The 13,795-nt window shown below is 36.4% G+C and overlaps 1 protein-coding gene across 1 annotated transcript in view; it reads right to left on the bottom strand.

Moving 5' to 3' along the window:
- Nucleotides 1-10,797: 10,797 nt before the first annotated feature.
- LOC150085415 (uncharacterized) overlaps nt 10,798-13,795 on the bottom strand; it is a 93,172-nt gene continuing 90,174 nt past the window's right edge. Inside the window, exons 8-9 of the mRNA XM_090373215.1 lie at nt 13,296-13,444; nt 10,798-11,892 (exon numbers count right to left, since the gene is read on the bottom strand). Of these exons, the coding sequence (XP_090229341.1) occupies nt 11,587-11,892; nt 13,296-13,444 (455 nt within the window). The 3' untranslated portion in view covers nt 10,798-11,586. The remainder of the gene's footprint in view (nt 11,893-13,295; nt 13,445-13,795) is intronic.

Here is a 13,795-nt window from a genome sequence, read left to right as displayed (position 1 = left end):
CAACTGGGGGGACTTCAGGAAGGTCGCGGTGTGTAAAAAGCTTTGTCGTACTTTGTGCCTCCTCCTAAGAAAGGCATAGACGAAGAATAAGAGCGATTTGTCTTGATCCGCGAGCGGTAGAAGCAATAATATATATATCGGACGTAATCCCGACACTGATCTGGTAATAACGGCGGTCGGCCACCGAAAGAAACGCATCTAACTTGACCGTAAATAAAACGTTATCCACTGCCATATTGACGCACGGACTTTGAGGGTTAAAAATAGTATCTTTAGCACCGCCTTTTAACTTTATTTTTCCTTTTAAGAGTTTGAGAATGTATTTAAGGTCATTTCCCAATGTTTTGTTTTTAAATTCGAGGGGAAAGTAAAACTATGTTAATCATCATCAGCCATTTTCAATCCATCGCAGGATGAAGGCCTCTCCAGCAACTTTCCAGTTCCTTCTGTTTTGTGCAATGGCCATCTATGTACTGCCCGTGAACTCTTGAATTTCATCTATCCATCTCCGTCGTTGTCTTCCAGGTTTTCTTCTAACTCCTCTTGGGTACCATTCTGTTATTTTCTTAGTCCACCTGTTATGTCTTCGAGCTATGTGCCCCAAGACCACCTTAGTTTTGATAAAAAGGCTTTGAAAGATAAGTATCTTTCAACGGGCGCAAGGACTTACTGAGGTAGACTTTCTGTCATGAAGAATATTGTGCCAACGCATTACAAAAGTGTGCTGTGGTCCTGAATTTCTTGGCATTTATCTTGTTTACAGATGAGGCTGGTTTTGCACGTGATGGGGTCTTAAACTACCATAACAACCACATCTGGAGCGATGACAACCCTCATACAGCGCGACAGGACAAACGTCAACATAAGTTCAGTCTAAACATTTGGGCTGGAATTTTGCATGATCACTTGAGAGGCCCCTGTTTTTTACCTCCGCATCTGACGGGAGACATTTATCTGCAGTTTCTTGAAAATGAATTGCGCCATGTACTTTGGACGTCGTCCGAAAAATGTGGTTCATGCACGATGGGCATCCCGGCTCACTTTAGTCGGAGAATTCGTCAGCATTTCGATGGCCATTTTCCTCAAAGATGGATTGGTCCCGGGAGATTCATTGAATGGCCTGCTCGATCATCAGATTTTGAACCCAACGGATTTTTATTTCTGGGCACATTTAAAGTCCATTGTTTACGCAACTCTTGTGCCTGATTTTGACATTTTAAGAGAGCATATCGTAAATGGATGTGAGCAATAAGTAACTTTCCAGGTATATTCAACAGAGTACAACAAAGCATGGAACGCCGGCTTGAAGCAGGAGGAAACTGTTTTGAACAATTTTTGTAACAAAATGTTCTGTCTTGTGTTTACTTTGTTTCTGTTAAAATTTGTCTTGTTTAACTGCATTAATTCAACTTGTTCTGTTGGATTGCTGATTAATTGTTTGATATTGTTAAACAATAAAATTCCTCCTACCTCAGAAACTAAGCGTTTCTAGACCCATGTTTATAAGAACTATTTTTAATGTTTGGTTGATGGGAATACGCCCCTAGAATATTTGACACCAATTTAAATACACCCTGTATATATATATACATATATATATATTGAATAACATGAATTTCATAGCATAACCGATGCATAATGTTATTACTGTATAAATATATAAACTTAATGTAATGCTCAAGGTAGTGGTCGTGCCGTGGCTCGGGGAAGAACTGAGGGGGATGGTTGTTCTCTAAATCACAGCCTTATTGAAATGTACTGCTTGTTTGATGTTTGTGGATCTTTCAAGATCGGGACATGATCATCGAATAAATTTGATGAATTCGATGGTCAAGACATCAAAAGCGGATATTGTTTGGATATCAGAGACGTGGTGTTACATATATATAAGGAATTTAAATTTGGGGAGTACAACGTGTACAGAAACGACACATACAAAAGGAAGGGAAGAGGGATTATGCTGTTAGTTAGGAAACAAAATCTAAGGCAGTGCAGCCAGTCGATATGGGTGAACAGTGTCATGTTGAGTCTTTGGTGTGACAAACACTGGGAAAGGGAAAATGAAAGCAGGAGTGTGTTACAAGCCTAATGACCCTAATTAGTGCAATGAGCACTAATTAGGGTCATTATATAGAGAAATAGTGGGCTAGTAAATCAGAATTTCTTATAATGGATGATTTTAACTTTCCAGATATTGACTGGAACTTTTGTGAGTTGATCACTCGCACACTAGCCAGACTTTTATGGATTTATTGGAGGATTGTTTTCGGCAGCAGCATGTTCAAGAGGCAACCAGAGGGAGTAACACTCTTGATCTGATTCTTCATGCATGAATAATCACTGCTGATAATCTGCAGATAAAGGAACCATCAGGTGGCAGTATACTGATGTGGGGTTTACTTAAAGATGTAGCTACGATCAGGGGTAAAGGGAAGGGTTTTTTCTTTAGTAAAGGTGACTACGGTTGTCTCACATAGTTTTGTTTTTTTAATTCTACCTGATTATGTGACCAATAGCAAATTCTAAATGGGAAGCATTCAAGGAATAAATCTTGGAAGCTACTAGGCTTTTCGTGCCAACTAAGAAATACTGTTCGAATCTTAGATCTAAATGGATGTCAGATAAATTAATGAGATTCGTGGCAGAGAATAAAACTGCGTGGGAATGCATAAATATTATCAGGCGACATAGAAGAATATGGCAGATATAAACTAGTCTGTAATCAAGTCACAAAAGAGGTTAGGCAAACGAAGGCAGATTACGCTACATCTTTGGCAAAGGATGAAAAGAAAAACATCAGAGACTTCTCTACTTATGTAAACTCTAAAAGGAAAGTAAGGAATCAGATTGGTCCATTTGATATCAATGGTTCGACTGTTGATGAACCTGATCAGGTAGCTGACAAATGAGTATTTCGATTTACATTCACACATGAGGAATTCTGTAAGGAAGTGGAGGCCAGAAGTTAATCAAACGCTAGCAGGGAGCTAAACGATTTTGTGATAACCGAGAGGAAAGTGGAAGAGCAATTGTTGAAGTTAATCATAAGAAAGGCACCTGGGGTGGATGGGATCTATTCAGTTATATTAAAGGAGGCAGCAAAGCAACTAAGCAAACCGCTGGCCATAATTATGAGAGCATCCTTGGAATCGGGGGTGGTCATTACGGACTGTAGATATGCAAATTATCCCCAATTCATAAAGGGATCAAAGAGTGGCACGATTAATTACAGACCTGGTAGTTTAATTTCTGTTTCGGGGAAAATAGTGTTAAAGAAACAATGCAGGATCATCTTGACAAGATTGCAGTTATAGTTCAGACACAGCATGGGTTTGTTAAGGGGAAATCTTGGCTGACCAACTTGATTGGATACTACGACGCAATCACAAAGGAACATGATAAAAAACAATTTTGATATCATATACTTTGATTTCAGGAAAGCTTTTGATACGGTTGCATATGGAAGACTACTGTACTAATTGGAGCATAATGGTATTAAGGGTAAGTTGCTACAATGGATAAAAGGATGGTTAAGTGGGAGAAGACAGAGGGTGGTAATTAACGGGTGCTGCTCTTCATGGACTAATGTTATTAGTGGAGTCCCACAGGGTTCGGTGTTGGGCCCACTGTCGTTTTGTATATTTATCAATGATATTGATGAAGGTATATCAGGCTTAGTGTCGAAGTTTGCAGATGATACAAAGGTTGGCAGGGTTGTTAATGACAGTAATGCTGCTTCAACAGGATCTATGAAATTTGAGCAGATGGAATGAGACTGGTTAAAGGTGGCAACTGAAGTTTAACATTGACAACTGCAAAGTGCTGCATACGGGTAGCAGTAACCTCAGGATAACGTACCGAGTGTTCTTGACTACACTTAGGGTAGTGGAGAATGAAAAAAGGCCTGGGGTGGGGGGTAATTGTGCAGTCAGATAGGAAATTTTCAGAGTAGTGTAGACAGGCTGCCAGAGAAGTTCATGGAGTCTTGTCAATGATGTACAAGAACTTTGCTAGCAGAGATAAGGAGGTGATTTCCTCTTGTTGAAGGGCAACAAAGGATTGCTCTTACCAAGAAAGGTTTAAGTTCTGCAAATTGTAGCGTCTGGAGACTAGCTGTCTGCGAGGTTATCTGAATGCGGTGTATAAGGCTGTGAATGGTTTGAGCATGCCCAGTGTTGTTTGGATTCTTCCTCTTGCTTAGATTACTCACTTGAGGGGGGATAAATTCAAACTGAGGAAAGACCGTTGTCGAATAGATGTGCTGAAATTTTCCTTTAGCCAGCGGGTGGTTAATTGCTGAAACAAACTTCCAGCTGTCGTTGTGAAAATTGATATCGTAAATAAATTTAAGAAAGAAGTGAACAAACTTTTAGAGGGAATGGATAGGTGAAATGGGAAGGTTTATTTTTTGTTTTTGTTTTGGATGATGCTGTGTAAGCCCGCTTTATTGCATCGTATGTCACTACTGATTCTCAGGCTAATGCAACAAGCTGCCTTGGTATTGTACTACTCTAAATAACAAGTACACTTCCAGTGGACAGTTGTATAGCTAATTAATTAAAATTTTTAACCAATTTTCTCGCTTTGCGAGGCATTTTATTCGAGTTTTCTCTGACGACTAAATTAACTAAGAATTTTGATAAACTCGTGTTTCCATCTGTCATCGATAATTTACCCAAACGTTGTTGCCATCATTAGCTATTTAAGCATAAGTAGTTATTAGTCATCATCATACTCCATGACCATGTGTCCGACATGAAACCTCCTTCCACAGTACTGAACGACCTCCACCTGCTGACATAATATTTAGTTTCTAGTGTAGCAGTAAACTAGCGACGATACCATTGGACCGGTAATTGGCACTTGATGCTACGATATGTCATAAATATAATTCAAGTAATTAGCAGAATTAATTTAACAACTTGATGGAAAGATGCAAATCGAGGATATTTGAATATAATTGTTGCATTTTAATAAGTAATCTGCGTTGTCCTAAACGAAAATCCACCCTTCCTCCCCGGGTACTCAACTTAAATTCATATTCGTGAATTTAATATTTTAAGTTATTTCATCTGCTGCTGAATTTTATAGAAATAGGAGTCGATTAATAACTAATAGAACAGCTTTCGACTGTTTGTCCGGAAGCCATCTCATTAACTAAACCACTGTCCTCATTTTAAAACGTAATCAAAGAATTTCTGCCAAACCAGATGAGTTTCGATGAGTGTCTGAGAATGCAACATCGATTTATAATAATATGAATAGCTATGCGCTGGTCTTGGTTGATTAATCTTGCGTTTTCCAAGACCACTCCGATGACGTTCCAGCAGGTTTTCCTATAACTAATAAATTAACTGCTTCTCGATTAAACAAGCTAAGAAACAGTAATTGTATCTGTAATAACATTAGCGTGAATACGTTCCAAGTATGGCTAGTGGAAGAGTTATTTTGATTTAATGATCACTTATGAGCATTCTCAACAGGATTCTCAACTGTGGATCACCTTCACGTAATATCACAACTAATGGAGAAAAGCAAATGAATATAAAACACCATTATGTCTGGCGTTTGTGAATTATGAAAAGGCATTTCACTCCGTACAGCATAAATCACTGGAGACACAAGATATAGATACCCAATATATTATGATTTTGAAGAAAATATATGAGAGTGCTACATCCTTTATTAGACTAGACAAAGACAGTAGGAAATTTAAAATTGAGAATGGAGTTCGACAAGGAGACACAATATCTCCGAAGCTGTTTACTGCTGCCCTTGAGGAAGCTTTCAGAAGATTAGACTGGTCGCAGAAAGGAGTCAATGTGAACGGAGAGTACCTAAACCGTTTACGATTTGCAGATGACATTGTGGTCATAAGCCACGATCCCAAAGAATTAGAGGAAAATCTTAATCAGTTATGCACAGTTAGTAAGGATTTTGGACTAAAGATGAATATGACTAAAACAAAAGTAATGATGAACAAGTATGCCACGGAAAGGGAAATAATGATTGAAGGAGCAGTAATTGAAAAGGTGGAGTCATATACTTATCTGGGACAAGTCATTAGCTGTAATAATGATAAATGGCTGGAAGTCAAGAGAAGAATAAATTTTGGATGGATAGCATTCAGGAAATATAGTCACATACTGAAGAGCAATATCCCAGTTTGTCTGAAACGTAAAATAATGAACCAATGTATACTCCACACCATGACTTATGGAAGTGAAACTTGGGCACTCACCAAAAGAATGGAAGAGAAGCTGAGAACTACACAGCGAAGAATGGAACGAATTATATTGGGAATCAGACTGTTAGATAAGAAGAGAAACACATGGCTTAGGCAGCAAACTCAAGTAAATTACATTCTTATCAAAACTAAAATGGTCTTTGGCAGGACATGATGCTCGAAGACATGATGACAGATGGACTAAGAAAATAACAGAACGGTACTCAAGAGGAGCTAGAAGAAAACCTGGAAGACAACGACGGGGATAGACAGATGAAATTCATGAGTTTGTGGGTAGTAAATGGATGGCCATTGCACGAAACAGAACGAACTGGTAAGTTGCTGGAGAGGCCTTCATCCTGCAGTGGATTGAAAATAGCTAATGATGATGATATGAGCACGGATAGTTGTTGCAGTTTAAATTTGCGCGATAACCAAAATCAAAGAACTCCTTATAATTTCGCATATATATATATATATATATATATATATATATATATATATATATATATATCTGCGAAATTATAAGCAGTTGTCTTGGTATTATTTATATAACTTTATTTTTTAAATATAATACCAACTGGATAAATTGGAGAATTTAGAATATAAGTATTAGGGGTGCGCACTGTACCCACTAGGTCAAAGGGCCAAGTATTTAGCATTAGCATGATTTCAGGAATATGATGAAAGAAAGCAAGCTTATGCAGCATCAGTCAAAAAGAAAAAAAAAACGCTCCGATTTCACCCCTCCATTCGTTCCAAATGCCTGTCCAGCTGAGCCTTAAATTTATTTAGGCTATCAACTTCCACAACAAAAGATGGAAGTCTGTTCCACCAACCAACTACCCGCTGGCAAAAGACAAATTTCCACACATCTATCCTACATCTGTCTTTCCTCAATTTGAATTTATGCCGTCTCAGGTGATTATTCTGAGGAAGAGGAAGAATCCCATTAGCATTGAGCATGCTCAAACCATTCAAGGCTTTATACACCTCAATCAGATCACCTCGCAGGTGCCTAGTCTCCAGACACTAATCTGCAAAACTTAAGCCTTTCTTCGAAAGAGCAACCCTTTGTTCTTGTTGCCCTTCACTGTACTCATTCCAACAGCTCTACATCCTTCTTAAAATGAGGCCTCCAGACCTTGAGTACTGTATACAGTACTCAAGGTGTGGCCTGACCATTACCTTATACAAGGGAATAATCACCTCTTTGTTTAGGTAACCTAAGTTGGACTTCTTTGTTGTATATACCCTATAAATAAACGCATAGAATATATCACAATAAAATAAATAGTAAAATTAAAATGATGTAGCTAATTATAGATAAATGGATACATTGAATGGAATGTTAAGTAGGGCTAGCTCCACTCAATATATCCCATCAATAATTAGCTGAGGCTATCTGTTTGCCATTTGCCAGTTTTCCTATGTTCAAATATACTGAGAATTTACTGCGAATATATTATCAATTTAGTTTAATTACTTTAATTTATATTAAATATAGCAAAAAACTGGCAGAATAATCGCTAGCCTCACAGAAAGCGGTGAAAATTAATAATAAAATAATGGAAGTGAATCAAGAATAATAAATGTGAGTACCAACTATTTATTTATGGAGTGAAAAGGAAAGGCTTATGCCTAAAATTAAGGCGAATAAGGATAGTAATAGATCTCAATCTCCCTCGAATTGCTCTAATGGATTTTGAGGTATAAAAATTTAGAGTTAGCAAGCAAAAAGCATAGAAACAGCATATTATATAGATACTTCGGATTTACCGGGAGCGTAATTGCCCGACCTTTAAGTAAGGATCCTGGTATTATAGTACGTAGCGATATATTAGAAGTTTTACGAATAAAATAAAAAAATAGAAATATTATGAATAAGATATAAAGTAATGAATAGAAAATACCTGATACAATGGAAATTATATGGATAAGATAAAACAGCCTCAGCTTGATGGGATATATTGAGTGGAGCTAGCCCTAGTTAGCATTCCATTCAATGTATCCATATATCTATAATTAGCTACATAATTTTAATTTTACTATTTTATTTTAATATAATCTATGTGTTTATTTATAGGATCCAACAAAGAACTCCAACTCAGGTTACCTAAATACTTGGCCCATTGACCTAATGGGTATAGCTTGCACCCCTAATATTCTAAATTCTCCAATTTATCCATTTGGTATTATATTTAAAAAATAAGGTTATATACAGACTGATGTAATGTTCAATCATTAATTTTATGGCATTAATTTTAAACAATGTTTTGTGCGCAAGTAGCTAAGACGAGTGGTAGTGTAAAAGTAGTTAACCATCAACGTGGAATACTGATAAAAATCTGTACAAGCTGGCTCCAATAAAGAAGAAATAAAAAATATATATATTTAGCGGTGGAGTTTATAAATTTACATTTTCAAAAATTCTAAACTAAACGCGTTAAAAATATTTTTAATATTTAAAAATAAATTATTAATATTAAAAGAATATTTTATAGGAACATATTAAGAATTTTTAGTTTTGATAATTCATATTTAAAATATGACTGTCGCTTAAAAACGTGCATTGTAATCAATCGATGAAATCTCTTGCTTTTCCAGCACATATTTTTGTTTGTAAAATACTACTGTAGAACCCTGATGAGAAGTTTTCCAAGGAACTGGAGATTTAGAACTCCTTAGTAGGGAAAATGACTGGAGGGTATGAAATATGTACTATATATCCATTTCTAACAGCACAATAAACAGCTGTTCTCGATTATAGTTTTCGTATGACGCTGCTACGAGAATTCATTTATTATTTTATTTTATACCGAAGAAGTGTGTGTGTGTGTGTGTGTGTGTGTGTGTGTGTGTGTGTGTTAATCCTTCAAGTGCAGAATTCCAGGGAAACGTTGCTAACCAAGAGGTAGTCCGTGTCTCTTGCACTACACTTCGGTGATGATTTATTGCTGTGAGTTTGGTTTTCTACAAGAAAGTTTTTCTTTTATTTATTTATTTTATTCTCTTTCTCTTTCTCTATTGTGAGTGAGTTGTGTAAATAGGAAAGTTGGATTATCGATATTATGGAGCTCATTCATGAAAGTTGAATTCTTATATTAAAAAATTAAGATACCAAAGCTTCAATAATTAAGAAATATATATATATGTTTTGTTGAACGAATGTCCATCATCCCATATATTAAGGGAATTCTCTAAAATTCTATAAAAATAAGTTCTACATTAATGGCATGCCGATATACACTGCCCTACCACTAATATCTGGACACCTGTATATCTTCAAATAACCTTTACATAGAGGAAAATGATGACGCAGATATACGCGGTCTGTGTCATAGTTAATGAATTATTGTGCAAGAAGTTTAGATGGAACTCAGCATTCATGGCTTCAAAACAACCAACGGTCGAAGAAAACCAACCATAAAAAATACAGCCCCAAAAATCATCGTGCTGCTTCCCCCAAACTTCATTGTCGGGACGATGTAGTACGGCAGTTAGCTTTCACCCGGCATCCTCCATATCCAGGCACGACTGGTAGACTATGTACTGTGATTCGTCACTACAAATAACGGCTTTCCATTGGTCTACGATCCAAGAACACAGGGCCTTACACCAAGATAGTGTCTAAGGTTATTAGTGGCTTATAGATAGCTTCACCCCCATCCGTACCCCATGTAATGTAAAGTACTGGGTACTGTATAGGTGTCTTTCAATCGTCTTACTCAAATCTCATGCTGCGACAATGTCGACCTGCGTTCCGAGTGGAAGATCCTTTGATGGGATTTCCTGTAGCGTTCAATCCACTTCACAGGCTTTCCGGTTATTTTCGTGACTGTTTCAACACCAGTCTGCTTCCATTTGCAAATCACATCACCAATTATCGACCTAGGGATCCTCACTGCAGTTGAAATGTCACATACAGACCGATTGTTTGCGACATCCTATCATTCTGCACTGGAAGTCTATTAACTCCATCGATCGCTTCATTCGTAACCGTATTATAGATTGCCCACGAGCTTATTTATAGCTGTCTGACAAGTGACGCTTGAATAGGACGTAACGAACTTTCAACAGAGAGGTGTCCGGATATTAAGGGTGAGGCATGGTATGTGAAAATCTAATGTTGAGCAATGATTCTTGGTTTATTCTATTCCGATCATATATATGAGGGTTGTTTTAGAGGTTTATGCTACAGTCAAACAATGAAATCAATAGAAATGTTATGCATCTGTATTTGTATCAGCTTAATCATCATCAAGATCAACATAGTTCTCTGTTGGAAGGAATTTAATAGACTTTCATGTTCAGCTAGTAAAACAGCCTAAGATGGTTTTGTACATGTCGATTTGTTGAAGTTACACTTAGTTTTAAATAGTTAAAAATTAGGGATAGCAGACAAAAGAAATAAAATATGAATCATACACTTTTTTTTTAAATCACGGTTTATTATAAAGAATTGTATCTTAAAACACGTTAATACAATTTCTCAAGATGAGAATGGAATGTAATGTCATCAAGATTATATTGACAGAAGCATTACTCATAAGAAAATAGGTGATGAACAGAGTACGAACTTGATACACATCCCAATAGATGACTGGGTGAAGATAAAGTTTGTATAAGACCAGTCAGTTCTGTATTATTCCGTTGACCAACACGAAATTAGGAGAGAAAGAGAGAATATACAAATCTGAAACATTGTGGCGAGCCACCTGTTAAATCTTAAATCCCAACCAATTCGAAAATTTCCAGGATGAATCCCTACTCTCTCCTATTTGGAAAGCGGATCCAAAGTGACTCATTATTGGAAGGCACTCCACGTGTAGGTTCGTCAATGAATTTTTTTCTAAGATGTGCCATCGAATGGGTTTAGGAATGCGATTTTTTTCTGATGGTGAGCACAGGTCATTCAGGTTGGCAACGTGGTAGCTACAGTCACATATATTGGACGTCTTTCTCTTAAGTCAGTCGATTTTATTCGAGAAAATTGGCAAAAAAATAGTCTTATGACTTGCGTAGTATTCAAATTAAACTTGGACATTTCTTTTGGACTCAAGTGGCGCACGAACTATGGATTCGACAAGACAGTTTTGGGACAGCTGCTGCACGGTGTACATCCATATTAGCTCGAGTGCACATGCACACACACACACACAAGTACAACACAATATTTTTTGGCACATAAGTAAGTAGTTTGAGTCACAGAGCACGTCTTCCAGCGTTATTAAATATTTTTTTCCGTACTTTGAAAAGAGGCGTGACATTCGTCTCCCTGTCGGCGCAGAATCTTGTGGATCTGGTTCCTCACTTGGCCACGAAGGTTTTAAATTAATTGGGGTTACCTGTCATTTCTTCTAACTGACCCAGGCATAAACTTCGAGTCCATTCTGATTCCAGAATTTACATTCTGGTGACGAACTGTCCAGAAGAGTCACATTGTGAGATAGTAGAGCAATCTTCTTGGAATATCTCAGCCATTTTGGAATCCCAATCTCCGCTCCTCCTGTCCGGACAAAGGTCATCACACTTTGGCGTATTAAAGATTGGAAGGCTTTGTCTGCTTCGGTAGGATTAGGCAGGAATATTTTCATTTGATCAAAAAAGGCTATAACATCCCATAGATGAGAACTATAGGCTGTGGCGTAGTCGTAGACCCTAATCTAGAAATAAGAGAAATATAGGAAATTTTGTTAGAAATATCTAAAAAAAAAATAAATAAAATAAAAATAAAAGATGTGTGCGAGGTTTTTGATGTGAAAACATCTTTGGTGACACCTAAATATTTCGGACTGAAGTAAAACTGAGCGGTAACGAAAATGCGAGACGGAAGTGACGAAAATGACGTCACTTCCTGCACGATGCTAACTCAGTCACTAACGTTGACTCGGTGGAGTAAGTAGCGGTTTGGTACACGTTTTTTAATAATTTTGGTACACGCGGTGTAAAACGAATTTTTATATTTTTTATTTTAATTGTCATATTTATAAAATAGTTAAAGTTTAAATAATTTAAAGTAAAATAACTTTATATAAATGTAATTATAAAAAATATTTAAACTATATAAATATAAACTTTTTTTTTAATGCAGTAAAGCCTCAATTGGTTCCAATTTATGTATCACAAACACTAATTATGTGTATTATGCTGATTTAAAATGTAGGTCACGTGTTTATTGTTACTTTTAGATATCGAGCTTTAATATTTTATTATGTTTTTTTAAATTGTGATATTATAAACGATAAATAAAAACAAGAGCAATGTTTATTAATAGTTAGTACACCATATAAATAATTAAATAACACTAATAATGAATTAATGTAATGGTTCTCTAATAATGTCTATCTTAAACATTTAGTTTTTTAATATATACACTTCGAAACAAAAAGTTATGGGAATTATAACTTTCATAAATTAACACATTGCAACAACAAATAAAATAGACATTTTATTGTTCTGAATAAAGAAAATATGTTGGCTCAAAGTTGGGGAAAGAGAGAGAAAGTTTCCCAAGAATAGAGATCGCAATAGAGATTCCCTGGCGACATGTCATCGCAAACTTAGTCGCTAACCACACACTTTTCCTTCTTCTTGGACAGAGTGGTTATTTCCGTTATAATATTCAAGACATCACACTGGAAGCTGGTAATGCATTATATTTATTTTCCAACTCAGTCTATTATACAAAAACTGGTTCGTGAAAATTTATGAAGGGAAAGAGAAAGTGGAATGGAGTTTGGGAGCTGTCAAAATTCGGCATTGCTTCCTGCACGTATAACAAAATTCAATTCATTTGACTTGCAGAATAAAATTTTATATAAGTCCGTTTATCCATTCCTTTCCATTTTATCTTTCTCTCGCGATAACAGGATAAAACTCTCTCTCTCTCTTCCCCCTCCTCCAGTGCCCCTTTTTTTTTTGAAAATACAGTATTTCGAATCGATCTTGTTGAACTTTTCTATCGAGAAACTTAGAGGAAGAGTCATCAAACGTTAAAACAGAAACCACTCTTCACATAGTAATGAAATATCTTGCACGATCTTTTTTTTTTTTTTTTTACCCTTACCGGCTTCGATGGTCTTGATGATACCACATAGCGGTACACAGGTGACCTGGAAGCTCGAGATAGGTCTTCAGCTAGTACATTAACTGGACATTTTTGTCTGACATCTGAAACCATTGTTGTGTACAAGTATTCAGGGGTTACTTCTTTGCCTGGAAGAAAAAGAAAAAAAACAACAAAAGGATAGTTCATTTTCAGTGAATGAACACGTGGGAAGCAAAAGCTTTTTTATATACCGAACAACTTAAAGATAGTTTTAAACCCTTACGAAGTGATTTACACTTGAAAGAACTGAATTCTTTTAATGTAGTGTTCTTTGTGGGAGTAGGTACAAGCTTATGACCGCCCTACCATAGAGATTTGTAACACACGCTTAAAGGGTTTCAACCAGACTCTTAACAATTATATCCACTTAAATGAAATTTAAAGTGGCTTGGCATATCTCTTTAAAATAAATAATACAAGAACAGCATCGTATTTAGCAGTCGTGTGCCTTCAACTGC

The sequence above is a fragment of the Mastigoproctus giganteus genome, chromosome 5 (genome assembly GCF_048544385.1).
Source record: "Mastigoproctus giganteus isolate SK-2022 chromosome 5, ASM4854438v1, whole genome shotgun sequence".
Taxonomy (NCBI): domain Eukaryota; kingdom Metazoa; phylum Arthropoda; class Arachnida; order Uropygi; family Thelyphonidae; genus Mastigoproctus; species Mastigoproctus giganteus.
The sequence above is the reverse complement of the archived record's forward strand: the minus strand, read 5'-3'. Positions and strand labels throughout refer to the sequence as shown.